The 26,983-nt window shown below is 41.1% G+C and overlaps 1 protein-coding gene across 1 annotated transcript in view; it reads left to right on the top strand.

The window, feature by feature from the left end:
• Positions 1 to 26,983, top strand: part of LOC127623391 (semaphorin-4B-like) — an 84,132-nt gene that overhangs the window by 31,544 nt on the left and 25,605 nt on the right. The window contains exons 3-7 of the mRNA XM_052097845.1: positions 18,876 to 19,036; positions 19,679 to 19,741; positions 20,710 to 20,808; positions 25,759 to 25,870; positions 26,473 to 26,589. Coding sequence (XP_051953805.1) covers positions 18,876 to 19,036; positions 19,679 to 19,741; positions 20,710 to 20,808; positions 25,759 to 25,870; positions 26,473 to 26,589 — 552 coding nt within the window. The remainder of the gene's footprint in view (positions 1 to 18,875; positions 19,037 to 19,678; positions 19,742 to 20,709; positions 20,809 to 25,758; positions 25,871 to 26,472; positions 26,590 to 26,983) is intronic.

Genomic DNA, 26,983 nt, shown 5'->3' with positions numbered 1-26,983 from the left:
CAAAAAGATCTTGTAAAGGGCAAACATGTCTTATGTGTAGAAAATGTGCCCACAATCCAGTGTTCACCCCTACACACAAGCATTACACTTCCCGTGTCCCTATCAGAGAGCAAACATGTCTTATGTGTAGAAAATGTGCCCACAATCCAGTGTTCACCCCTACACACAAGCATTACACTTCCCGTGTTCCTATCAGAGCACACTCACATAAAGCGGGCAGAGCCCGCTCGAGTGTTAGAGTCAATAAACGAGCCCGTGCGCGCGTCCCCTCTCTGACCGCTCTGTCACACGGCCAGCAAACACCTCTCTATGTGTCAGTCCCATGCCCGTGACTATGCTCGCGCATCACTTAACAGATGTGACTCTTTCCCCATTCATCTCAATCGGGAAGTCACTCACAGAACAGCATGTCCCTGCTGTCTGCGAGCAGTCATGCATAAGCACAATAAGCGCTCTCACACATTCTGTTCAGCCCGCTGTGTACGGCAATCAGGGCGACTCGGCCATTCACCCTCTAGCGTTACGCTTCAAAGCGTGGGAAGCTATCCCAGGGATATGCAAATGGGTGTTAAGCACAATAAAACAGGGCTATTTGCTACAGTTCGATCGCCGCCCTCCCGCTTCAGGGCGGCTCGAAACTACTGTGAACACGGAAGCAGCCTGCATGCTTCGTTCAGAAATAGCAAACCTTCTGTGCAAAAGGGCCATAGAGAGAGTGCCGCCTTCACTGAGCTGAGTCGGGGTTTTACAGCCGTTATTTTCTTGTCCCCAAGAAAGATGGCGGCCTCAGACCAATATTAGATCTCAGGGTTTTGAACAAGGTGCTTGCAAAAGACCGTTCAAAATGCTTACAATCAGGAAACTCCTCGCGCATGATGCGCCAGGGGACTGGTTTATTTCTCTCGATCTGAAAGATGCCTATTTTCAGATTCAGATAAATCCCCATCACAGGCCATTCTTGAGATTACGCCGGACGGTCAGGTTTATCAATACACCGTCCTTCCGTTCGGCCTGTCCTTAGCACCCGTACTTTCACGAAGTGCATGGATGCGGCACTCGCACCCCTGCGGAGTCAGGGCTTGCGAATTCTGAACTATTTGGACGATTGGCTGATTTTGGCACAGTCACATACGGAGCTTCTGTCTCACAGGACAGTTCTCCTCAGTCATCTGAACAGTCTAGGTCTTGCAGTCAATTGGACCAAGAGCTCACTACAGCCCAGTCAGGCAATTTCCTTCCTTGGAATAGAACTAGACTCTGTGGCAATGACGGCTTGCTTATCTACATGGTGCGCGCGTGTAGATAAGTCATCTCGACAGACGCGTCCAACACGGGTTGGGGCGCGGTCTGCGAGGGCTCGCCGGTTTTCGCCTATGGTCAGTTCAGGAAAAGCTCCTTCACATAAATTGTCTGGAAATGATAGCGGTCGAGTACGCGCTCGTGCGCTTCCTCCCGGTCATTCAGGGTCACCACGTCCTGGTCTGTTTGGACAATAGATCTGTGGTATCCTATCTAAACCGTCAGGGTGGTGTCAGATCCAGGAACCTCTTCAATCTGACAAAACGCATACTAAGTTGGTCCCAGGGCCACCTGCGCTCGCTGAGGGCGACGCACGTACCGGGCCACCTGAACGACGGCCCAGACAGACTGTCCAGAGACAATGTTCCCCCAGGGGAATGGTCCCTGCACGCTCAAACAGTCCAGAAATTATGGCAAATATTCGGCAGAGATAGACCTCTTCGCGTCAGAAGAGAACTCTCACTGCCCAGTATTTTTCTCAAAAAGCGAGGACGCGCTGGCCCAGGACTGGCCCAACCGCCCGCTTTACGCCTTCCCTCCCGTCTCGCTATTGACACAGGTAATGCAGAGGAAACGCGTCACTCAGTGCTCCTCATAGCCCCGCTCTGGGAGAATCAGACATGGTTCCTGGAGCTTACGCAGCTGTCACTGGCAGCCCCGTGGCCCATCCCAGTGAGAGCAGATCTCCTCTCTCAAGCTCGCGGCACGATCTGGCATCCCCACCCAGAGCGCTGGGCGCTGCACGCGTGGGTGATCAACGACTACCCGTCGCTTTGCCAGAAGGAGTAATGAACACTATCATACACGCTAGAGCCCCTTCCACGAGAAGACTCTATGCGTCCAAATGGTCGGTGTTTTCAAAATGGTGCACCGACAGAGACCTGGACACATGGACTTGTGGGGTGTCGTCACTGCTCGTGTTTTTACAAGAGCTGTTGGATAAGGGCAGATCCCCATCCATGCTCAAAGTGTACGTGGCGGCCGTTGCGGCGTTCGCCGAACCCCTGCACGGCCAGTCACGGGGAAAAAATGAGCTGGTCATCCGCTTCCTCAGGGGAGCTAGAAAGATGAACCCCCCCGCGCCCCCCATCGGTTCCTATCTTGGATCTTTCTGTAGTTCTCGAAGCTATGAAAGCCCCCCCTTTCGAACTGCTTGAATCCGTGGATTTGAAATACCTTTCACTCAAAACCGTTTTTCTGACTGCCCTGTCATCAGTTAAACGTGTGGGAGACCTTCACGCGCTGTCTGTCAGCGCTGCGTGTATGGAGTTTGGACCAAGTGACTCCAAGGTCATTTTAAAGCCTAGACACGGCTATGTCCCCAAGGTGATCGGTACTCCTTTCAGAGCACAGATTATTTCCCTATCGGCTCTGCCAGCATCCGATAGCGAACGCGACACAAATCTCCTTTGCCCAGTCAGAGCACTGAGATTGTATACTGCGCGCTCCGCCTCTTTCAGACGCAGCTGAGCAGCTTTTCGTTTCGCTCTGAGGGCGCACCAAGGGTCTCGCCACCTCGAAACAGACACTGTCTAGATGGATAGTGGACGCTATTGCTGCCGCGTACGCGTCGAAAGACCTGCCATGCCCGTTAGGCATTAGGGCTCACTCCACCAGAGGCATGGCCTCCTCGTGGGCATGGTCCAGCGGGATTTCCATTCAGGACATATGTGTGGCAGCGGGCTGGGCTTCCCCCTCCACCTTTGTCAGATTTTACAATCTGGAAGTGCCCGCTCTGCAGGCAAAACTACTAGCAGTTTAATACGCTACAGCTCCCCTGTTGAGCTGCACTAATGGGACACATTCCACACAGACCGGCACCACCGCTCTGTTTTTCCCTTCCCACTATGTGCTTATGTATCACACACACACTGACCCGCACTCTTGCCAGCCAAATATTATTTCCCCACTCACAAGGGCTCCCCCGGGTCCCCCCACCCCCCTGGGGCTCATGCAGTGGATGCTTGGCGCGCACAACATTGACAATGGGTTCCCGTAGCGTAAGCTAGCTTACGCAATACGAGAGAACCTCTCATAAGAGAACGTCTCGGTTACCTACGTAACCTCAGTTCTCTCTAGATGAGGGAACGAGTATTGCGTAGCTGGCCGTGCTCACGCCACGAGCGATTTTCGCTTCATTCAATGAAAACCAGGGTTCCAGCCTACGAACTGCGCTTATATGCACCCTAGCCATGCCCATTCTGGCGGCCTTGGGACAGTGAGCGCGCGGGCGCCTCTCATTGGCCGCGAGTTCACGCAAGTTCGTCTATAGGCTGCAGCAGTTGCTGCAGAGCAACCAATGAGCTCGCTAGCTAGCCCGCTCAAGGTCTGCAGTTGCTGCACTGCGTTGACAAATGATACAAAATTAAGGATAATTTTTGGCTTCGATATCTCAGAAAAGATTAATCTTTCCCATAGCGTAAGCTAGCTTACGCAATACTCGTTCCCTCATCTAGAGAGAACCGAGGTTACGTAGGTAACCGAGACATTACTTTTGAGTATGACGCCCCCCCCCCTTTTTTTTGTTCAGGGACACATTAGTAAATTTCTGTTAGTCACATGTCTGTGAAACTTGTTCAGTTTCTGTCTTAGCTGTTGAATCGTTCTACATTCATACAAATATTTACACATGTTAAGTTTGCTGAAAATAAAATCAGTTGAAAGTGAGAGAACATTTATATATATACACTACATGTCAAAACTTTTGAAACAATTGACTGAAATGTTTCTCATGACGTTATTAAGCTTTGGATCTGAAGGCGTATCCTTAAATGTTTGAAATTAGTTTATAGACAAAAATATAATTGTGCCACAATATTTATTTATTTCAATATAAAACTAACATTTTATTAAAACATTTTTGAAATTGATGACTTGGACCAAATAGTAAAGAAAAGCAGCCAAAGTGCACAATATAAATGGGAACTCCTTCAATACTGTTTAAAAAGCATCCCAGGGTGATCCTCAAAAAGTTGGTTGAGAAAATGTCAAGAGTACATTTCTGCAGATTCTAGGCAAAGGGTGACTACTTTGAAGAAAGGCCAATGAAAAATTGGCGAACAGAATTTGCATGTCCCGCCCCCTGGACAGTCTTTGCTCAGCGGAGAGTGGAGGCTCCACTCCCAGGTGATTAAGCTGATCTGAAACCGTTATGGCAAAGCACAGATAGACCTGTTCGCTTCCCAAGAGAACTCCCATTGCCCGCTCTGGTACTCCATCATATCGGAGGCACCTCTCTGGACATATGCGTTGGCACACAGCTGGCCCCGGGGGCTGCGCAAGTACGCATTTCCCCAGTAAGCCTACTTGCACAGGTGGTGTGCAAGATCAGGGAGAACGAGGAATAAGTCACTCTAGTGGCCCACAACTGGCCCACTCGGACTTGGCTCTTGGACCTCATGCTCCTAGTGATAGCACCTCCCTGGCAAATTCCCCTGAGGAAAGACCTTCTTTCTCAGGGACGGGGCACCCTCTGGCATCCGTGCCCAGACCTCTGGAACCTCCAAATCTGGCAACTGGAAGATCTAATTGGTCTACCACCAGCTGTCGTAGACATGATCAACCAAGCCAGAGCTCCCTCTACCAGGCAGCTTTACGCCCTAAAGTGGCATCTGTTCGCAAACTGGAGTTCTTTCCAATCAGAATACTCGCAGAGGTGCACAGTCGGGTCGGTGCTCTCAATCCTGTGAGAAAAGCTGGAGGGGCGGCTGTCCCTTCCACCTTGAAGGTGTATGTAGCCGCTATAGCGGCCCACCACAATGCAGTGGACGGTAAGTCCCTTGGGAAGCACGACTTAAATATCAGGTTTCTAAGAGGCGTCTGGAGGTTGAGTCCTCCCAGGCCATGCCTGTTCCCCTCATGGGATCTCTCATGGTCCTTACTGGCCTTCAGAGAACCCCCTTCGAGCCGCTAGAGTCAGTTGAGCTAAATGCCCTCTCCCAGTAGACGGCCCTCCTGATAGCGCTCGCTTCTATCAAGATGGTTGGAGAACTGGAATCGTTCTCTGTCAGTGACACTTGCCTGGAGTTCGGTCTGGCAGATGCTCAAGTCATCCTAAGACCTCGACCAGGCTATGTGCCAAGGTTCCTACGACCCCTTTCAGGGACCAGGTAGTGAACCTTCAAGCACTGCCCCGGGAGGAGGCAGAGCCAGCCTTATCATTGCTGTGTCTGGTACGTGCTTTGTGTACTTATTTGGACCACACACAGAGCTTTAGACTCTCTGAGCAGCTCTTTGTTTGATTTGGCGGACAGCGGAAAGGGAACGCTGCCACCAAACAGAGGCTTGCCTACTGGGTAATCGAGGCCATCGCATTGGCCTATCGGACCCAGGCCATGACCGCCCCCTTGCTGGTTTGAGCACTGGAACTGGAATAGGTGCTCCATAGGTGCTGGGGTTATCATGGTAACTCCCTGTGATGTATTTTCCGCGGTACGGTCCTCCTGTCAGGTGTGGCTTGAGCCAGGTCTTCAACTGTCCAATTTTGGTGAGCTCTTGCAAATTGTAGCCTCTTTTTCCTATTTGTAGTGGAGATGAGTGGTACCCAGTGGGGTCTTCTGCTGTTGTAGCCCATCCGCCTCAAGGTTGTGCGTGTTGTGGCTTCACAAATGCTTTGCTGCATACCTCGGTTGTAACGAGTGGTTATTTCAGGCAAATTTGCTCTTCTATCAGCTTGAATCAGTCGGCCCATTCTCCTCTGACCTCTATCATCAACAAGGCATTTTCACCCACAGGACTGCCACATACTGGATGTTTTTCCCTTTTCACACCATTCTTTGTAAATCCTAGAAATGGTTGTGCATGAAAATCCCAGTAACTGAGCAGATTGTGAAATACTCAGACCGGCCCGTCTGGCACCAACAACCATGCCACGCTCAAAATTGCTTAAATCACCTTTCTTTCCCATTCTGACATTCAGTTTGGAGTTCAGGAGATTGTCTTGACCAGGACCACACCCCTAAATGCATTGAAGCAACTGCCATGTGATTGGTTGATTAGATAATTGCATTAATGAGAAATTGAACAGGTGTTCCTAATAATCCTTTAGGTGAGTGTATATACCTCACCAGCCTGAGCAGGATGTGTTCTCCGAAGGAAGAATAGGACTGGAAAAGAATACTTTCCCCGATGCGTTTTATAGCTAGATGGCTCCAAACGCATCTAACACTATGAGGAGAAACATAGAGAAAGAAGAGGCCACGGCTGTCGTGGCCTGCTCCCATGCTTGTCACGTCGCTTGTTCCCACCCCTCAAGGGAAAAACAGATGCTGGGAACCTAATAAAAACAATACGACGTCTTAGGTTATGTGCAGTCTGATGCCCATGTTCCTTTGGCACGCAACAGCTTGCTTGAACCAGCATCAACAGATCACGTAACACGGTTCAGTGTAAGTGCTGTTATTCAATGGGACCCCTTGTGTCACTACAATGACACAATGTCGAGTGAGTTACAGAAGGGGAACGTTCCCTCCATCAGGGAATGGGGGTTACTCTATTAACCTAGACTTTTTTAGATGACTACTATTATTATAAAATGTTGAAAAAAATTTTTTAATAAAGAATGAGTAACTTTTGACCGGTAGTGTATATATACATAGATTTTTTTAAAATTTTCAAATGTTTCAAAATAGGATTTTGGTTGGTTCTACTGTAATTTTGGAGCCCACTATATACAGTATAGATATAATATCATATTCATCATGTAAATATTCAAAATGTTTAATACATTTTCCACACTGTTGTCAATTATTAAACACTAAGAAAGAATTATATTTATTAATTGTATTTATTTGCACCAATATGACATTTCATAGTACTAAACAGCACTATCTACCTATACATCATAATCAATAAATATATACACTAAAACATTAAAATATATGGAAAATTCTAAGTAGAACATTTTTGAATGATCATGCAAATAAATTATTGAAACAGAGTTTTGAATCAAGCAATTGAAATGCAGGGTTTGAACTGATTCACAGAAATGAATCAAATTTACCAACACTAATGCCATTTTTGCATATGAAGCCTAAAGTTTATGAAGTTTGTCTGTATGCCCTCACACTTGTTGCAAAACTGACACACTTACCAACTAAATAAAAAGAATAAACAAAATAAAAAGTGCTTTATAATCATTTTTACATTTACAATGTTGCTTAATTATTGTCTGCAAAAATCATTTCAAATTTATTGTGAATATTCACTATATTGCCTTGCCCTATACATACTATGCCATTTGACACTGTTTTGGGCAATCAATATTAAGGTGTTTTAATGCTATTTAGTTCAATGCCAACCAGACTTCAGCAAATGTAGGCTCAGTTACAGCATGGAGGAATTTTACAGACTGCTGCTGTGCCACTAAAATAGCCATGAGCTGCAAAATAGAACCCACTCATTTTCATTGCGTACCAACTGTGATTGAATTGATCTTGGCACGGCGAGAGAATATTAAGAGTCACATCCTGAAATGCTGCTGAGTTTTACCAATAAATCAAACCTGTCAGACCCGTCAGGCAAAAATCCTCATACAAACTCATACACCGATTTCCAGGGCAACTGCATCCTGAATTCATTTATTTGTTTATTGGTACCTGCTCAATGATATCATGGAGTTCCAACAGCCACCCTGAAATGGGACTATCCTGTCCAGTTATTTCATACAGATAGTGAGTTTGTAAATTGTAGTTTTGTGTAAGTGCAAGACTTGGTTTTTTGGGGAAGTTTAATAAGTCTCTTTTCCCAGTAAATGTTACCATACTTCTTATGAAAACCGTAATGGCACCTGTCTTTGTAATTTCGAAAACATTTCAGGCTTATACATTTTTGTAAATTCATTAAACAAATATTTTTTATTGACCTGTTAACTGCAGAACTTTGTATCTTGCATGCTCTTCCTCTTATTTATTGTCTTTTTAACTTTTTCAAATTGCACATAAATCTGATTTGTTTTTCAAAGCTGGGGCTGTTTCAACAAATACTCCTAAGAATAAATACTTCTTAACTACTTGTTTCTACTTGATGTTATCTTTTTCCTTAAACCGTCAATGTTTATAGCTACTACCTTCTTGTGAGCTTCCTATATTTTACACTAAGTACATTCTTAATATTTTTCAGAAATGCATATCTGTCCAAAAACACTTATTGTTCAACATTCATTACATAGTGAATGCCATGCCTGCAAAAATCAGCGAAATCAGACTTGTTGACTGCTCAGACCGAAAAGCATTTACAATATGATTTTAGTCTGATTTCAAACCACTTATGGATTTATTTATTTATGCTTTTTATACCATAGACAACTACACAAATTAAGTCTCACGAATAGTCTTTAAACTTGGAATTAAACTTTGTTTGGCCTACACATAATTCCAGCTGTCACCATGGTGTTGGTGCAAGCTGCCACTTCTCATTGCAACAAGAATGATCCTGCTCCAGTTCACAAGGCAAACACTAGCCCCTCTACTGAATGTCTTCATGGATCAACCCCATTTGCTTGATGTCTTAATGTTTTCTGTCTCTTACTCCCTCTTACTTCCTGTGACTTCAAACTGCTCCCTTATTATATCAACTGTATTTCAACATTTCATGTTGAATTTCTAACTATGCAAAAGGGAGACCCAGCCACAGCAGGCAGCTGAAAGAGTACAGAATGTTTTGGGAGTGCGGAGTGTTGCGTCACTACTTTCTTCTCCACTTGAGAAAACCAGCAGCCATTTCTTATCAGTGTGGGGAATTAATGAAAACATAACAGTGTGAGAAGGGGATGTACATTTCTCTGTAACCCCCACCCTCTTGGGAATGTGGGTTTTCCTTAAAGGGGAAAGACACTAAGAACACACTGATTAAATGCTTACAGTTTCCCAGAAGCACTTTACTGACCACTTCCTCTGGATGCTATTGAGCGTTTGAGAAGAATATAAAATGTCATGTTGTGTAGCTTGAAACTGACCTTTGTTCAATTTTATAATACTTTTCCTTCTTCCAACTATAATTAAGCCAATTTAAGGTGGATTTCTACAGAAAGTGTAAACACTGTGGCTCTATCAAAACATTTCTTTATTTGCTTGAGCATCTTGACCAGCCCAATAACACATATTATTGACTCAACCAATGGTGTGAGTTTGGGGCGGGACTATCTGCTTATTGACCAATGGCAGGCAGGAAGGAGTGTTCAGGAAACTTGTTTGAAAACAATACATTTTGCAATTCAATTTGATGGCACTAGTGACATAGAAATGACACACTTCAGCTTTAAATATCAATACTTATGTCAAACATTTTCCCATGAGTTTGTGTATGCTCAGGCTTTGACGTAGTATGTCATGGAAAAAGGACTGAGCTCATACAGGTGTGTTACAGACAGCATTCGACTTTTACAAGCACTCTTATACTAAGACATAGCTCCAAAAGTTAATATTCAAACAAGGTATTTAGCTCCCCCTCTGCTCTTAATTAAGTCTGTTTCGGGTCTAACAAAGCATTTGCCCAATAAAATAACAGCAGAATAATTGGAGTGTTCAAAAGTTAAAACATCCCGCTGGGGCTCTAGAGGCACTTTGATGATACTAAGGTATTTCCAGTACAGATGGTTTAACAGTTGCTTCTAGTTGCTGTGTGCTAAAGAAACACATGTTTTGTTTTTGGTTTATTTGTTTGTTTGTTACTTTTTTCTTAAAGGTGCACTATGTATATTTTTCTCATTAAAAGGTTTTACACTTAAAGAAATAAATAGCACTTAAATGTATGTTTAAAATCTTGTGTGCTGACATGAGATGAAGAATTCAGTCATTTCAGCTTTTATTTTAGCAAGTCACCTCATGGTGGCCATCATGTTCAGATCAACTGACCCACTGAATAGTATTCACTTTATCTCAGTCACCCTTTGTTATTGGTCACTTTCATTCACAGATTATAATAATAACAGTATCAGTGTAAGTCCAGAATGACTGCCAAGCTATGCCTTAGGCTTAAATTCACAAAATAAATGTAATGTTGATATGATAAAATGCTGATATAAAATGTGCATTGTGTGCATTCACTTCCACCACAGTAAAAAAATAAATGAATGTGTATGACTCTAGCTTCCCTAACTTGTCTGTTCACCTTGACTCGAGAATAACCCTGCTTTGTCTGCTATCGCCCAAAGCACATTCTGTTAAATGTATAGCCTGTTCTTAGGAAAAAATAGTTTTTGATGCTCCCGAAAATGAAAATGACAACAAAATAATTGAAAAGAGCGTCTACAGCATTAACATTAAAAATGGCTTGAGCAGAAAGCAATTTGTCATTAAGGCAACAGGGGTCTTGTCATTCTCTTGGCAATTGGGGATGACATAATTTCTCCTGCAGCACATCAATTGTTTACTTGGCACTTGGGAAGGTGAGAGATAACGTAAACACATCTGGTTGCGTGACATTAAACATTCAGAGGCAAATTCACTAAAGAGATGTGCTACTTTTACTCACAGTATTTCAGTGCAAAAACCTGCATCTTATTAACTTCACCCACATTCCAGCTGTTCCAAGCACTTAATGCACTGAAATAGTGCTGTGATATGTGCATTTTAATATGTGTTTAAATGTGTATATGTGTTTATACCATTGCCTACCAACATCTCAGTTTACTCAAATAAAACAAAACTTGTATTTCAAAGATAACTAATATAATATTGCCATTATATTCATGCTGTATATCCAGAGGGGATCTGGCTCCCCTGAGCCTGGTATCTCCCAAGGTTATTTTATGGAGTTTCAGGTTCCGTGCCACAGTTGTATTTGGCTTGCTCACTGGGGGCCTAAATCATTTTAAGGCATGATTTTCAGTCACATTATTCATTGAAACACACAATGAGGATTTTAAGACATTACAGACATTACAGCATAATTTTCTGTTACACCATCATTTTATGTAAACCGTGTGTGTTATACACAGCGCTATACAAATAAAAACAGCCTGGTCTCATGAACATTGTTTGACCGTTGCAAGATTTTTGCAAAACGAAATTACGTTCCTAATCACACGTTTGACTGCAGTGTCCCAATGAAATTACAAAAGTAAGTGAACTGGTATCGTTAAAGTGAATATTAGATCATTTAAATTTGTAAAACGTACCTCCCTAGCCTAAAACTTTAGCCTAAACCTAACCAATAGTGATCTAAAATCAAATGAGAGGTAGACAAAAAATAGCCATTCTGACCAAAAACCAACACCTAAAACTATCTGATAGTGTCCTACAAAAAAAATTTGAAATTAAAATCACATTTTCTGAAGCAAAGACATCATCTCTTGTCGCTTCTATGACATTCCCATCTCATGTGTCAGCATGCATGCTTGACAGGTCTCAAACTGCAAAGTCCAGCACTCTATCATTTGAGCTATTGCAGAAGTGAATCACATTGAAATAAGTGTGTAAATTTAGGTGAGTCTGTAATACAACCGTTAAAATCAGCCAAACCATTAAAACCACCTACCTAATATTGTGTAGGTCCCCCTCGTGCCACCAAAACAGCGCCAACCTGCTGCTATTCTGAGATGCTATTCTTCTCATCACAATTGTACAGAGCAGTCTGAGTTTCCATAAACTTTGTCAGTACGAACCAGTCTGGCCATTCTCTATTGACCACTCTCATCAAGGTGTTTCCATCCGCAGAACTGCCACTCACTGGACCATTCTGAGTAAATTCTAGAAACTGCTGTGTGTGAAAATTCCAGGAGATCAGCATTTACAGAAATACTCAAACCAGCCCATCTGGCACCAACAATCATCTATTCGATTATCTAATCAGCCAATTGTGTGGCAGCAGTGCAGTGCATAATATCATGCAGATATGGGTCAGGAGCTTCAGTTAATGTTCACATCAACCATCAGAACGCAGAAAAAACGTGATCTCAGTATTTTGTAACGTGGCATATTTGTTGGTGCCAGATGGGCTGGTTTGAGTATTTCTGTAACTGCTGAACTCCTGTGATTTTCATGCACAACAGTCTCTAGAATCTAGTGAGCAGTAGTTCTGTGGACGGAAACGCCTTGTTGATTAGAGAAGTCAACAGAGAATGACCAGACTAATTTGAACTGACAAAGTCTATGATTGATCCGTAAGTAGGTGAGGCAGACGAGGAGTGGGGATCTACACGCGGGTTCTTTATTGAACAAAATGAAAATAAACAAGACTGGAACAAAGGAAACAACCACGAGGGGAAAAATGAAACCAAAACATGAAAACATCAAGGGAACACGAACAGGGAGAACAGGGCAAAGCATCTAAATCGGACATCCACAAACAACGATTGACAAGGAATGGAGAAACAACAGGGTTTAAATACACAGGGGTAATGAGGACTAAACGACATACAGGTGAGAACAATGACTGAGTGCTGCATGATGAGGGCAGGGAACTATGGGAAGTGTAGTTTGTGACGATGACTAATGAAACACGGGGCAGACAACAAGGGAATCATGACAACGGTAACTCAGATTACTGCTCTGTAAAATTGTCATGAGAAGAATTGCATCTCAGAAGGCTATTCTGAGATGCAGGTTGGTGCTGTTCTGGCAGCACAAGGGGGCCTATGCAATATTAGGCAGTTTTTAATGTTGTTGTTGATCGGCATGTAAATCAAACACATTTATGTATCTATTTATGAATATATATATATATATATATATATATATATATATATATATATATATATATATATATATATATATATATAATGTATATATGTATATATACCACAGTTAGTTCCAGTCCTCGAATCTGATTGGGCGAGAGACGTTCGATGAGCACAGACATCGCTGTTTCTATAGTGAATGACACTTGCGCACTGGCTACCGAGGAATACCCCCGCTTGGACGTCTATTTTCTACTGAGAAAGCTGACAGCATCTCTGATTGGGTGTGGCAAAAGATGATTGGACACGGTCCATGTCTATCTCTCTCTCTCGCTCTCTCTCTCTCTCACACACACACACACACACACACACTTACACACACACACACACAGGCACACACACATTCCAGAACCAGGAACATTCCTTTACATCTATCATTAATACAATTTTATTTCATTACAAAGAGATGTTTGTGTACATTTTCTATTGATCATGGAATCAATAGTACTTCAAATAATGAGAATACATTGGAAAAGAGTGTGAAAATGGCATATAACATTTTCTGCACTTTCTACACTTTCTGCATTTTTAAGGCATATTTTCAACAGTGGCGAAGAGTCAGCTGTACAGTCCCAGTAATGTATGCCAGATTGCAGTAGTCCACAACCTAGCACTCAGAACTGACCAACAAGATTGGGAGTTGTGCCATACAAATTGCATTCAGCATATAATTCTTGGGCATGTTTGTGCTTTTACCTGATTGTTAAAACAACGCTGACAGCTTGTGGAAATATAAAACACTATTAATTTAGTAAATGGCTTGTTTTTTACCTTTACATTACAGTGCTTTCAGCTACTGACACTGATGTAACATTACCAATTGTACAGTGTGACTAAATAAGAACTGTCTGTTTGTTTGAGAGTGGAGTATTGCAACAGGCATTTAATATTGTACAGCATTTTTGTCTTCGAAAGCTCAACTCATCAGATACAGTAAGCATTTAATTACATGAGCCGTCTGTTTAGGACTAAACAAAACACAGAGCTTTGATCTTTCACACTGACGGCCAGATTGCTACACACACTCTTTCTTGTGCATTGGATGCTCTGTGTCTCTTATTAACTTTGGGCATGCACTGTTGGAGAAGCCGCTGGGAATTTCGCTCTGAAAACTGAACATGGAAGGGTTCCCTAAAAGCCTGCATAATTAATTTCTCTCTAAATGGATTAGAAAGCAAAACGCTTTGAATATGGCAATCCATTTAGTACTGGTTTTTTAAAAAAAAATGACATGTAATTGCATAAAGGCGGTAATGATCTCATATTGCTCACAGCTACACAAAGGGTCTGACATGGCGGTTGTGTTATTAATTGTCTCTCATAACAGAAGGATGTAGTAGAGTAGCAGAGTATTTCCTCTGTAAATCTAGATGTAATTTCTGCATCATTAGCATCAGCAAAGGGAATGGCAAAATAATTATTGTTTTCAAACAGGTTTCCTGAACACTCCCATCCCAAATGTATGCCACTGGTTAAACCAATGTTGCTATGTCAGGCTGGTCGGGATGCTAAAATGTTTGTATGTGCAATGTTTTGAAAGAGCCACAGAGCCACAATGTTTATACTTTCTGGGGAAATCACCCTACAAATGGCTTATTTATAGTTGTCTCTGTATATTAAGCAGGAATAGAAGAAAGTACAGTATTTTAACACAGAAAACAACTACACACTTCAGCTTTAAGGATAGTTTAGGGTCTGTCAAAAACCTGTAAAAATAAAACCATGAAACTGGTCTGGAACTGGCTGTGACAACAACACCTATGTTCCTGCCAAACTACAGGAAAAATAACAGACTCCAAGGAAATGAGGGGAGACACCTGATGCTTTCTCTTGTGCTACTGTTTGGTCACTCTCCTTTTATATTCATCACATGTGGCCTATATCATATTTTGGTTTTGAAAACAAAATTGTGCCATTTAAATGTAATAAAGTCTTTATTACACAGTTACTACACAGATATTTGTATAACTGTGTTGTAGACATGGACTGCAGGTCTGAAGAATAAATAGAGAGTTACAGAGAGGGTCAACAAGACAAGGTCACACAAGTTATGATATGTTGTACAGCTTCAACACAGAGACAATATCTACTTGCCTCTTAAGTACCTCTCTGTTGTTGACACTCTTAGCCTTCTTTCCCCATGAGTGGGAACAGGATAAGCCTTTTTCCCAGCATCCATCAGTGTAGTTTTGAGGAAGCGAATGGCAGCTTAATGGCATGTCAATTCAAACAATAACACAGACATTGAGAGACTGAGAGAGACTGTATTGTCTTGTGGCAGAATGGATCTTTTTAAAGACATGAGAATCAATAAACAGGGCATCAGAAATTATATCCAGAGTGGTGTTATTCTGAGTTTTCAGGGGCTTTGATAGTTTCACTCCACCACCCTCATGCAAGCATATTTAAAATCTAAATTTTTTCAATGAAAATAAATAAAATAAAACCTAAGGCTACATACCTGGTCACAGGCAGATATCTTAAAATATAACATAAGTGAACACACAACACAAATTAAAACAGCCTGGTATTTCCTAATACTTTTTCATCCTGAATCAGTCTCAGAATAAACATTGTTATGCCTACATTTCTGCTAACAGACTTTTATGTACAGCTTTCTTCATTTTGCTACAGTTTCCTGACTAATTATCACCAGAGACGCTACAACAACAGTGTGTTTTATTTACTGTAAAACAAATCACGACTACAATGGCTTATTATAACATTATTAATACTTATTTTCCCTCTATTACCCATAAACTGCTTTGTTATTATATCAAAGCACTTTTACTCTAACGCGTTATTTGTAAAACAGTACATTTTAATGCTTGTATTACAATCCCACCTATATTTACACACTTATTCCAACATTATTAGCTTGCGCTGTAGCTCACCTGACTTTTAACTCATAAGCATGTGGTCCAAGCTTAGCCAAGGATGCTCGAAACGAAAGTGAAAGTAAAACCAGAGTGACATTGAAGCGACACGAAATGACATGGTTGCTTAAAAAAAAAATTGCTTTTCATTTCGAGCTTACTTTTAAAACAATATCGGTTAGGTTTAGGCATTGGTTAAGGGTAAGGATGTCTGTTTTGTTCACCTCTTTCTTTTACGACACTATTTATTAGGTTTAAGCTAAAGTTTTAGGTTAGGGAAGTAAGTTTTACTTATTAAAACATCCATCTATTATTCACCTTACAAACATCATCTGATTACAACATCATTTCACATTTTCTTTTCTTCAGAAAGTGTAAAAATTTATTTTGTATAGTATTGACACATTCATATGTATTTTATATTTAACAGTATATACTATATGAGTAACACTTATGTAGCTGAAACAAACCCTACTGTGGTCATTAAAGGGGTCATGACATGAGCAAATTTTCCTTGATCTTTTAAAATGTAAGAGTTCATTGTACTATAAAAACATATTGTAAGTTTCAGAACTCAAAACTTCCTCCTCATTGCAAAAAGAGCATTTGTTGAAACCACGCTGCCAAAACGACTCATTCTCTACTTTCTCTACACCATGATGTCACACGGGGGTAGATATTTTATATCTGACAGCCTCCACAACAACACAAATGACTACTTAACCATATCACTTCCATAGCAGTGAGCAAGGAGAGAGCAGGTCAGTGGTTTACAAATACATGACTTAAAAAAAATACTAATATCATAAGCGAACATCAAGGAACATATTTAAATAAAAGAAATGGCCCCTTTAAGATTAGCTTTAGAAGCAAAACATTCACGTGTGTGATTTTCCCAAAGGGGGCACGATTATTTGGTTCATTGTGTGAGCTGCAGAGAGAGCGCTACAGCAATGCCACACTAGAGAATAATTGGGGGAGCAGTTTCTATCTGTGCAAATCCCTCTAAAGCCCTGTTTGGTTGCAGCCATTGCCCTTTGTCCTTGTCTCACTAAATCGTCATTAAATTTCTCCCCAAACCCTCTGAAATGAATGCTGTCAGTGTTGAGTGGTGCCATGTTTCATCCTGTAATCAGAGAGAGAGGAAAAATGAGAAAAACAAGAGGCAAAGACCCCAATAGCCTGGCAATAATGTGTTGTGTTGATCCCCTTCTGTGGTAAAGCAGACAGGATTCAGTGGTAATAAGCCCTCCTGGTTGAGGGTTGATGCCCTATTATTACTGCATTGTCTCTCCCGGGGCTCAGGAAGTGAGTGTGCAGACTCTCTACACCAGAGACATGGCTGCTTTAAGAGTCTAACCTCAGCTCAAAGTCACCCATGGGAGCATAATCAGTGTAATGATTACATGTTCTCTTGTAAGATCTACTTGAAGAGAAGATCACATTGAGAATTGCCAGGTTTTGTAAATCAATGGCACTTTTTGTGTGCCTTGAAGGCTTTATAATAATTTATATTGACTTGTATTCAATATGATGTTGGTGAGCATGATGTACTGTAGTGATGTCTGATTCATGATCACATCATTAATCTTATCTGGTTCTTTTCAGTGAAACAGTTGAATTGGTTCACAAGACAGATTGAATGTTTTGGTCTTGAACCTGACTTCAGTTGGAGCAGTTCTTGAGTTCATATCCGTGATCCAGTTGCAGCAGTTCTTGATACAACAACACATTTAATTTACATTTTGGTCATGTCCGACACAACCAAATGAACCAACAACAAGTGAAGTGTTGATGATTTTACTGATGTTGCTAAAATAAATGTATTTTAATAGATGAAAACACTTTGTGTTACTTGAAAGTGTAGAAGCACATGATGAATCAATGAATTGTTTTACTGGAATGAAGCAAACTTTGCAGTCCCTGCATGGGTCTATGTAATGTACATTGTAAATACATATAAAGGTTGAAAACCCTTGATTTATGCAAAATGAAATAAGGCATGCCAGTCTGTGCTTTGAGACCATCAGTGTGTGCAGTTTATAGTACAGTATTAACAAAAACAAATTAGATGTTTTGACCTCTGTATTGTTTACTCTAGACTGAAAGACGAGTGTGATTCATCTTTGTCAGCTGTAATGTACAGAAGAAGTTTGTGTTTCAACCTGTTAAATGGGGCAATGATTCAACATACATCTTAAGACTTGCTGGTATCTTGGATGGCTGTCATTGTTGCATTAGAGAAGAGAGTTTTTTTGTGCCAACCTTTGGTAAAATAAGATTAAATTGTTTCAACCAGAGTTCAAATTCCCTTACTTATGTAAAAGTTCCATATTAAGTTTTAGTGAATTCACTGACATAATTAATTTTACCTTCAATTGTGTTGTCAATAATTTGAAAGATCTTTAATGAGACAAAACAGGATCCCCACCCCCCAGTACTTTATTTTGTCATAGGGTGGGTCCCAAACATTGATTTAGTCACCACTATATTTTCAAGCAGCTTGAAGTCCTAAGAAGCCATGCTAAATTATTTTTTATTTGTTTATGTTTTTGTTTTGTGGGTAAAAATAAACATACAAAGTGATGAGCCAATCCCAGCTCGCTTCAGTAAATACTCTCTACTGGTGGGAAAGATACCACTTCTTATTGCTGCGGTTGTCTTGGAAACAGGGAAACAGCCTGCAGGAGCTGTCATGATAATGATACAGGACACTATCTTTGATTAAGAGATGAACATCTGTCTCTGAGCAATATGTGACCACACACATGCACACACACTCATTCTTCATTGATTCAAACATTTTATGGTTGCAACAAGTTTTAGAAGCTTTGTCAATGCCAGATTGTAGAAAAGAATTTCTGGATCCAGCAATGTAACATTATTATCTAATACAATATAATGTATGTGTCACATATCGGACTCTTACACATTTATAATTTTTGCAGTAGTAAATCCTGTTGGCTCGGTTTTGCTAACATTCCTCACTCGCCCCTTTCTCTTTTTTTCATATCTGTTCAAAGATGCAAACGAGAGGTCGGCCAAGAGATTTTCACCTGATGGAGTCTTCAATTACACCTCTCTGCTCCTGAGTAAAGAGGATAAAATGCTGTATGTTGGCGCTCGAGAGACTCTCTTTGCACTCAGTATCACCGATATCAGCAGAACGCAGCTGCAGCGCAATGTGAGTATGTCTAGGAGTTTATTTTTGGTGGATGTACAAGTATGTGCATTGTTTGTATGAGCACTAGTAAATTGAGTTCCAAATGGGAGATCAGGAGCAGCATGTTCATATAATCCCACCAATTACTGCATTACAGCTATATAAACAACCCCACTTCACTCATCATCCCAAATCATCTTTCCATATTTAGGTTTAGGAGGGAACTGTGTGCTTCAGCCAAGTCTCGTGCTCAAGCTCATCCATTGGCAAACAGCAAGCCATATATTTTAGCACTAATATATGTAGATTATATCTTGTGAATCTGAATGTTGGATCCAACCATCACTGAAGCATAATACCCATAAACATTGTTTGCATATGTATTACTGTATTATACTTTGAAACAAATTAACTTGCAGTCATAGAAGTCATATAATATATAAACATTCACAGTCCCATACAAATATTCTGTGTTGCATGATTAATTTTACACTCCACAGAAAGTATGTTATATCCAAGGTGACTCACTGTACTTAATGTCAAATTATATATACAGAATGTGAGTGGTAATGCATCATGTTACGGTAAATGCACTATGGCTGCTGAGAATGCTCAATTGAATCTGTTTTGCCTAATGCCAGCTTACATTTTTTACTTATGCAGTTAACGTGGCACACACCACAGAAGAAGAGAGACGAGTGCAGTTTCAAAGGGAAAGACTTACAGGTGAGTGGATAAAATATTTACCCCTGTGCATATGTAAAAAATGCCAAAAGTCCCATGTCAAGCCATTTATAGTTTAAAAATGACAGATAGTGCTCAAACCAACTCAAGTTTGAACAGCCTGCAAAGTAAGTTATTTTCAATACAATCATGATAAATTTCAATCAGAGAAAGTGGCCCCTGCAACACTTTTAACTAGTAAGGTCCATTATTGCCTTGATGCGGCCACACTGTAATTTTCCTGAAAGCGTGACACTGTGAAATGGCTGTTATTAGATTAAAAATCATGCCAAATTTGCTGCCAGACTGATTTGTCTTGAGAGCCAGGTTGGGATGGATGTCTGGACCTTGATGAAGACAACTTAATAACTACTGTTGTTTTAGACAGATGACACAGAGATTCCAGAAACCTCTCCCAGAATATTAAAGAGGATTAAGATCAAGCCTAGTGATGTGAAAACAAGCCAACAAATAAATATGTGCTCGCGACCTAGAGCTTACTTAAAATATGTGCTTTTATACAGCAAATCTGTCAGTCGATTGTTGACATTAAATCATTTTAGGAAGTTGAAATGTCCTGCCGTGTGACATGCTATGCACCATCTAAAATTATTTGAAACAGCATTTTATTAATATTTTACATGCAACTTTTATGAGCTCATATTAATTAGAGACTAATAAAGAGACTAGAAGGAATATTTGTACTTATAAAATGTCACATTATAGAACAATTTCAAATGAACTAGTGAACGTAAAATGTGTTAACAAAAAAGGGTGGCCAGTTAAAAGACCTAAGATATACACTTTCCCCAATACATTCAAATACATTTTAACATTAAATCTTGATGTTGATTTGCAAAAGTCCACTCACATGTAATGTTTCAAATACAGTGTAGGCATCTAGGAATACCGTATGTCTCTCCTTTCTCACTTGCACTCTTTTCTTCCATATGTACCCTTTCTTTATCTAGACTGACTGCTTCAATTATGTCAAGATTTTACTGCGTGTGAACAGCACTCATCTCTATGTGTGTGGAACATATGCTTTCAGCCCTATCTGCGCATACATTGTAAGTACTGTGTGTTTGGTTTTGCTTTATTCTACAGCAGGATTTCACTACATCCCTCAATGCATTTAACATGCTGCAAGGGAGGATTTAATTATCCATGTAATTTACTCAGTCAAACAAAATCTCCTCTGTGAAATACACTCTTCCATTCTCCTTGAGGGTGAATGCTGTTTGGATGAGAAATGATTATTGCGCTGCACTTTATTTAGACCCCACAAACTGGACACTCTGCCTGGATCAGTCTGTAGCCTTGAGAGGTCAACACTGACAAGTAACATTTAAGATTCTCAGTGAATCAGCTCTTGTATTACCAAGCAAGACTGTTGTAGTTTTCCAGGTTTGTTTTTATTTAAGTACTATTTTCAAATTATACTGTTAATTTCAATTTTAATTTTAGTTTGTTTCAGCTATGACTTTCTTAAAGGGATAGGTCATTCATAAACAAATGTCATGAATGTCAGTACTCACCCTCATGTGGCTCCAAACCTGTATGACTTTCTTTCATGGAACACAAAATAAATTATTTAAATGGTAACACAATTTTAGTTTTTGGGTAAATCATCCCTTTCATAATGGTTTAATTTGTATTTTATTGACACATTTCTATTTCATAGTTTAAAGATTTTAGATTTTAGTCCACATTGTAGTTTTAGTAATTACAGTTAAGCAATGAGTTCATGAACCAACAGAACAGTTCCATACATTTTTGATTTACATCTAAAATAAGTAAGACCTTTACAGTGATAGATCACCTAAAAATGAAAATTCTATCATTTACAATTTAAAAATGTTCAGAACTTCTTAAACTACTTCAAAGATTTCTCATCAAAAACTCATCCACATGCAATGACAGCTTTGCAGATACTTGGCATTCTAACTGTCGGTTTGTCCATATACTCAGGTGACATTTCACCCCACGCTTCCTGTAGCTCTTGCCATAGCTGTGGATGTCTTGTAAGGCACTTCTCACGCAACTTACAGTCTGTAATGACGAGTCAACAGAGTTGAGATCCATATGCAGCTTTAATAACAGTAAACGTAGTAACACAGACAGGCAGGGGTCAATCACCAGCAACAGTAAAATCCAATGCAATCCAGAGAGGTAGTCAATAAACAGGCAAGGGGTCATGGCAGGCGGCAGATAATCACAGGTTATATCCAGGTAAACAAGGCAGTAATAGTAGGCAGAGAGCAACAGGTCAAAACAGGGTAAACAGTCCAGGATCATACACAGGAAAAGCAATAAACAAGAATAAAGACAATAAAGAGGAACGCTCAGAAATGTCAGCCAGGGCAAAACAAGACTTTGCAACGAGAGAGAGAGAGAGAGAGTGAGAGTGAGTCTTAAATAGGTGAATTAATGAGAAACAGGTGAGCAGGTAATCTGTGCTAGGTATGGGGATTATGGGAAATGGAGTTAAAGTCGATACCCGGGTGATGGAGACCTCTGGTGGTGAGAGGGAGGAACTACAGAGGCGTGGTTTGTAACAGTCTAGCTGATCCCACAAAAGCTCAATGGGATTAAGATCCATAACCCCTGAGTCTTCTTTTTACAGTTGTACATGAAACTGGTGTTGAGCGAGTAGAATTCAACAAAGCTGTCAGCTGAGGACATGTGCATTGTCTATTTCTCAAACTAGAGACTCTGATGTACTTATCCTCTTATTTAGTTGTACATCTGGCCTTCCACATCTCTTTCTGTCCTTGTTAGAGACAGTTGTTCTTTGTCTTTGAAGACTGTAGTGTACACCTTTGTATGCAATCTTCAGTTTATTTGGCAATTTCAAGCATTATATAGCCTTCATTCCTCAAAACAACGATTGACTGATGAGTTTCTAGAGAAAGACCTTTCTTTTTTGCCATTTTAGGCCTAATATTGACCTTAAGACATGCCAGTCTATTGCATACTGTGGCAACTAACAAACAAACAAAAAGACAACGTTAAGCTTCATTTAGCAAACCAAACAGCTTTCAACTGTGTTTGATATAATGGCAAGTGATGTTCTAGACCCAAATTAGCAATTTTGCACGATTACTCAAGGGAGTGATGGCTGCTGAAAATGGGGCCAGTCTAGATTTGATAAAAAATGACTTATACAAATAGTGATGGTGCTGTTTTTTACATCTGTAATGTCCTGGCTATTCTTTTTGATCAGTTGAATGCCACTTTGGTGAATTAAAGAACCAATTTTGAAACAGCTAAATCTGTACATTATTCCAAACTTTTGCATGCTATTGGTTGTTAAATGTGTACTTGTAATTTATTTCTAAACTTGCTTTCATACAGTATTAAAATCATATCAATGAATTTCAGCTCCCTGTTAGTTGAATTATTATTGTTGTTGTTTTTGTTAGGCAACTATTAAATAAAATAATAACTATACAACCAGCAATGATAATGATGATAATAATGGTAATAAAAATATAGACACGATCTCTGGCCTGGTTGATCGTGTCTACGACAGCAGGTGGTAGATACACTTGATCTTCTGCATCCCGTCCAGGGGCCAGACGTGGAGGTTCCAGAGGTCTGGGTGCGGATGCCAGAGGGTGCCCCGTCCCTGAGAAAGAAGGTCCTTCCTCAGGGGAACTTTCCAGGGAGGGGCTGTCGCGAGGAGCATGAGATCCGAGAACCAGGTGCGGGTGGGCCAGTAGGGGGCCACCAGGATGACCTGTTCCTCGTCCTCCCTGATCTTGCACATCACCAATGCAAGAAGGCTCACTGGGGTAAATTCGTACTTGCGCAGCCCCTGGGGTCAGCTGTGTGCCAGCGTGTCTGTCCCGAGAGGGGCTCCTGTCAGGGAGTACCAAAGCGGGTAGTGAGAATTGTCTTGGGAGGCAAAGAGATCTATCTGTGCCAAATCGGTCCCATATGAGCTGGACCACCTGGGGTTGGAGCCTCCACTCTCCGCTGTGCGAAACCTGTTGTGACAGCGTGTCCACCGTCGTGTTGCGGTTGCAAGGGATGTGAGTGGCAAGCAGCGACTTGAGGAGATGGCGGGCGAGTTGACATATGACGAGAGCGCACACTGCCCTGGTGATTTATGTACGCTACCGTCGTGGTGATGTCTTAACGGATCAAGACGTGCTTGCCTCGGATTAGTGGGAGAAACTTCCATAAGGCAAGAATTACAGCAATCAACTCTAGGCAACTGATGTGCCAACGCTGCCGGGGTCCTTTCCAGGGGCCAGCGGCAGCGCACCCATTGCACACGGCGCCCCAATCCTGTCAAGAGGCATCTGTGGTTACCACAACACATCTGGACACCTGCTGCAGGGGGACTCCGGTCCGCAGAAAGCAGAGGTCTGTCTAAGGGTTGAAAGTCTGACAGCAGGAAGGGGTGATTGTCACACAGTGTGTGCTGTGGTGCCATGCCCATCTCTGGACTCGAGTCTGTAGCCAGTGCTGTAGCGGTCTCATATGCATCAACCCGAGTGGCGCAACCATGGCTGAGGATGCCTTATGCCCCAGGAGCCTCTGGAATTGTTTTAGAGGAATCACTGTACCGGGCTCGAAGCAAGCGAGGCACCTGAGCACTGACTGAGCAGCAGTCATTGAGACTGATTCTAACTCCATGCCGAGAAAAGAGATGCTCTGAACCGGGTCGAGCTTGCTCTTTTCCCAGTTGACCTGAAGCCCTACATGGCTGAGGTCCCTGAGCACCTGGTCCCTGTGGACGCATAGTAACTCTCGAGAGTGGGCCAGGATGAGCCAGTCGTCAAGGTAGTTGAGTATGCAGATGCCCACTTCCCTTAGGGGGCCAAGAGCGGCCTCTGTGACCTCCGTGAAGATGCGAGGGGACAGGGCCAAGCTGAAGGGGAGGACCTTGTACTGATACACCTGGCCGTCGAACGTGAACCATAAGAAGGGTCGGTGTCGCGGCAGAATGGAGAAGTACTTGTCCTTCAGGTCTACCACCGTGAATCAATCTAGCTGTCGAAAGCAGGTGAGAATCTGTTTCTGTGTGAGGATTTTGAACGGGAGTCCGTACAAAGCCCGGTTGAGAACTTGCAGGTCCAAGATTGGTCGCAACCCACCGCTTTTTTTGGCTACGATGAAATAAGGGCTGTAGAAACCCTTCTTCATCTCGGCTGGAGGGACGAGCTCTATCACATTTTTGAGGAGCAGGGTGGAGATCTCTGCTCGTAAAGCACTGGCTTGTTGGCCGCACACAAGAGTGGAGCGAATACCGCTGAAACGAGGCAGGAGCCGGGTGAACAGATTTGCGTAGCCGAGTCGGATGGTCCTGGCCAACCAGCGAGATGGCACTAGAAAGTGTAATAGAGATTGAAATCATGATCAGCAGGAGATTTCCGATGTCAAAATTTACGTATGGTGAAAAAGGAGTTCTCACCAAAAACTGATTAGATCGTTTCAGAAGACATGGATTATTCCTGTGTATTCCTTGGGATATCGCTTCTGTTCATTACAAATGATTAATTTCTTTATGTTTGATATTGCTGAAGGTCTTTTTTAAATAATTCTGGTAATCCATATGTAATGAGTTATGTGTTACCACATAAGTATGAAGGAAATTCTAATTATTTTAAAGTGATGATCATGGTAATTCATTATTAATTAATGAGATCTTACTGTTTCCTTCCTTGGGAGTTAAAGGGTATCTGGACAATTATTCTAGAGTGAAAACACATTATAAACCATTAATAGTAACTGAGGTGTTACTTGTCAGTTAGTAATGAAAACACAAATGTTTGTTCCTACATTTTATTCATTTAATCAAACAAATAGTTAGCAAACATCCTTTGCTTTGAAAGTGTTCCCCCTGTTCGCACTATCTGTACCAGCTTATCTCAGTAACATGAAGTTCTGCACAGCCACATTATTTCTGTGTCTAGTCTGTATTTCGATCTACACAGCATCAAAGCTGTCAAGAAACCTAAGACAAAAGACATACTGTACAAGAATATCTCTGTGTTGTTTCTTTTCAGAATACTTCAGATTTTTCCCTGGTGCGCAGTGAAACGGGAGAGATTGTCACAGAAGATGGTCGAAGCCGGTGCCCTTTCAACCCTGAATACAAGTCTACTGCTATCATGGCAGGTATGTGCTACAAAAAATAAAGTAAATGTTGTGTAGCCCAGTGGTTCTCAACTGGCTTTGCTTCATGACACATATTTGACTTTGGACATCAAGTGGCGATACAACAGAATACCAAACTTGTTTAGCACACAAAAGTATGCCAAAATGTCCTTTTATTTATTAATGTTACCATGAACTGCATAGAGCCAACAACATGCAAAATGATGAACATTAAATAGGCTGAATAGGACAACTAATTTTGCAAATGCATAAACTAACAGCAGCAATGTGATTTGCAACCTGGTCTCATAAAAAACACTTTTGAGGGTGAAGGCATGTCATTGGTCCATGTGTGTACGTCTGCCAAATTTATTTAGTTTCTAACAAGTGTAAGATGAAAATACCCTAGAGTTTAAATGGGCCTTTGACAACAAAAGATATGGGAAATGTTGATAAGCCTATTTATTTAGCTATCTTTACTATGTGGTTATTTGCATTTTTATATTTGCATTTAGCGTTGTTCATTCCTGCTTATCACAACTTATTTAAACCATTGTTTAGCTCACTTTTTGTTTGATTTGCATGGTTAATGTTTGTTGCTTGAAACAATGATTAATTTACAGATGGTGAGCTTTATGCCGGCACAGTCAGTAACTTCCAAGGAAATGAACCCATCATTTACAAAAGCCTTGGGCAGGGCTCAGCCCTAAAGACTGAAAACTCACTGAACTGGCTTCAAGGTAAGAGCCATAGTATTCTGTTTCTATCCACTACCATCTTGATTCTATTATGTTGTCTTGAGGGATTCATCCCTGAAGTTACAACTTGGAAACCATTTTGGCACTGCAGACAATTATTCATGAAAGCAATACCTGAGCACAAAACAAATCAATTTAGCTTCAGTTTACACAGTCATATTCTACTCACTGTACTTAAGACTGCTGATTGTTAGCTTTATATTTTGCAGTAAGTAAAATGACAAATGTTAAAAAAGTGCATAAGGCTAGCTGATGCATTGCATGTCCATGGACTTTTTTTATTTACTCAACATCAAGATATTAAGTTAAAATCAATGTTATTGTGTAAGTTAGACCTGTCGTGATTATTATATTGTCGTATGATCGTGTTTTTTTT

Source organism: Xyrauchen texanus, chromosome 29, assembly GCF_025860055.1.
Source record: "Xyrauchen texanus isolate HMW12.3.18 chromosome 29, RBS_HiC_50CHRs, whole genome shotgun sequence".
Taxonomy (NCBI): Eukaryota; Metazoa; Chordata; class Actinopteri; order Cypriniformes; family Catostomidae; genus Xyrauchen; species Xyrauchen texanus.
Note: the sequence above shows the minus strand (reverse complement) of the source record. Positions and strands in the feature narration are given on the sequence as shown.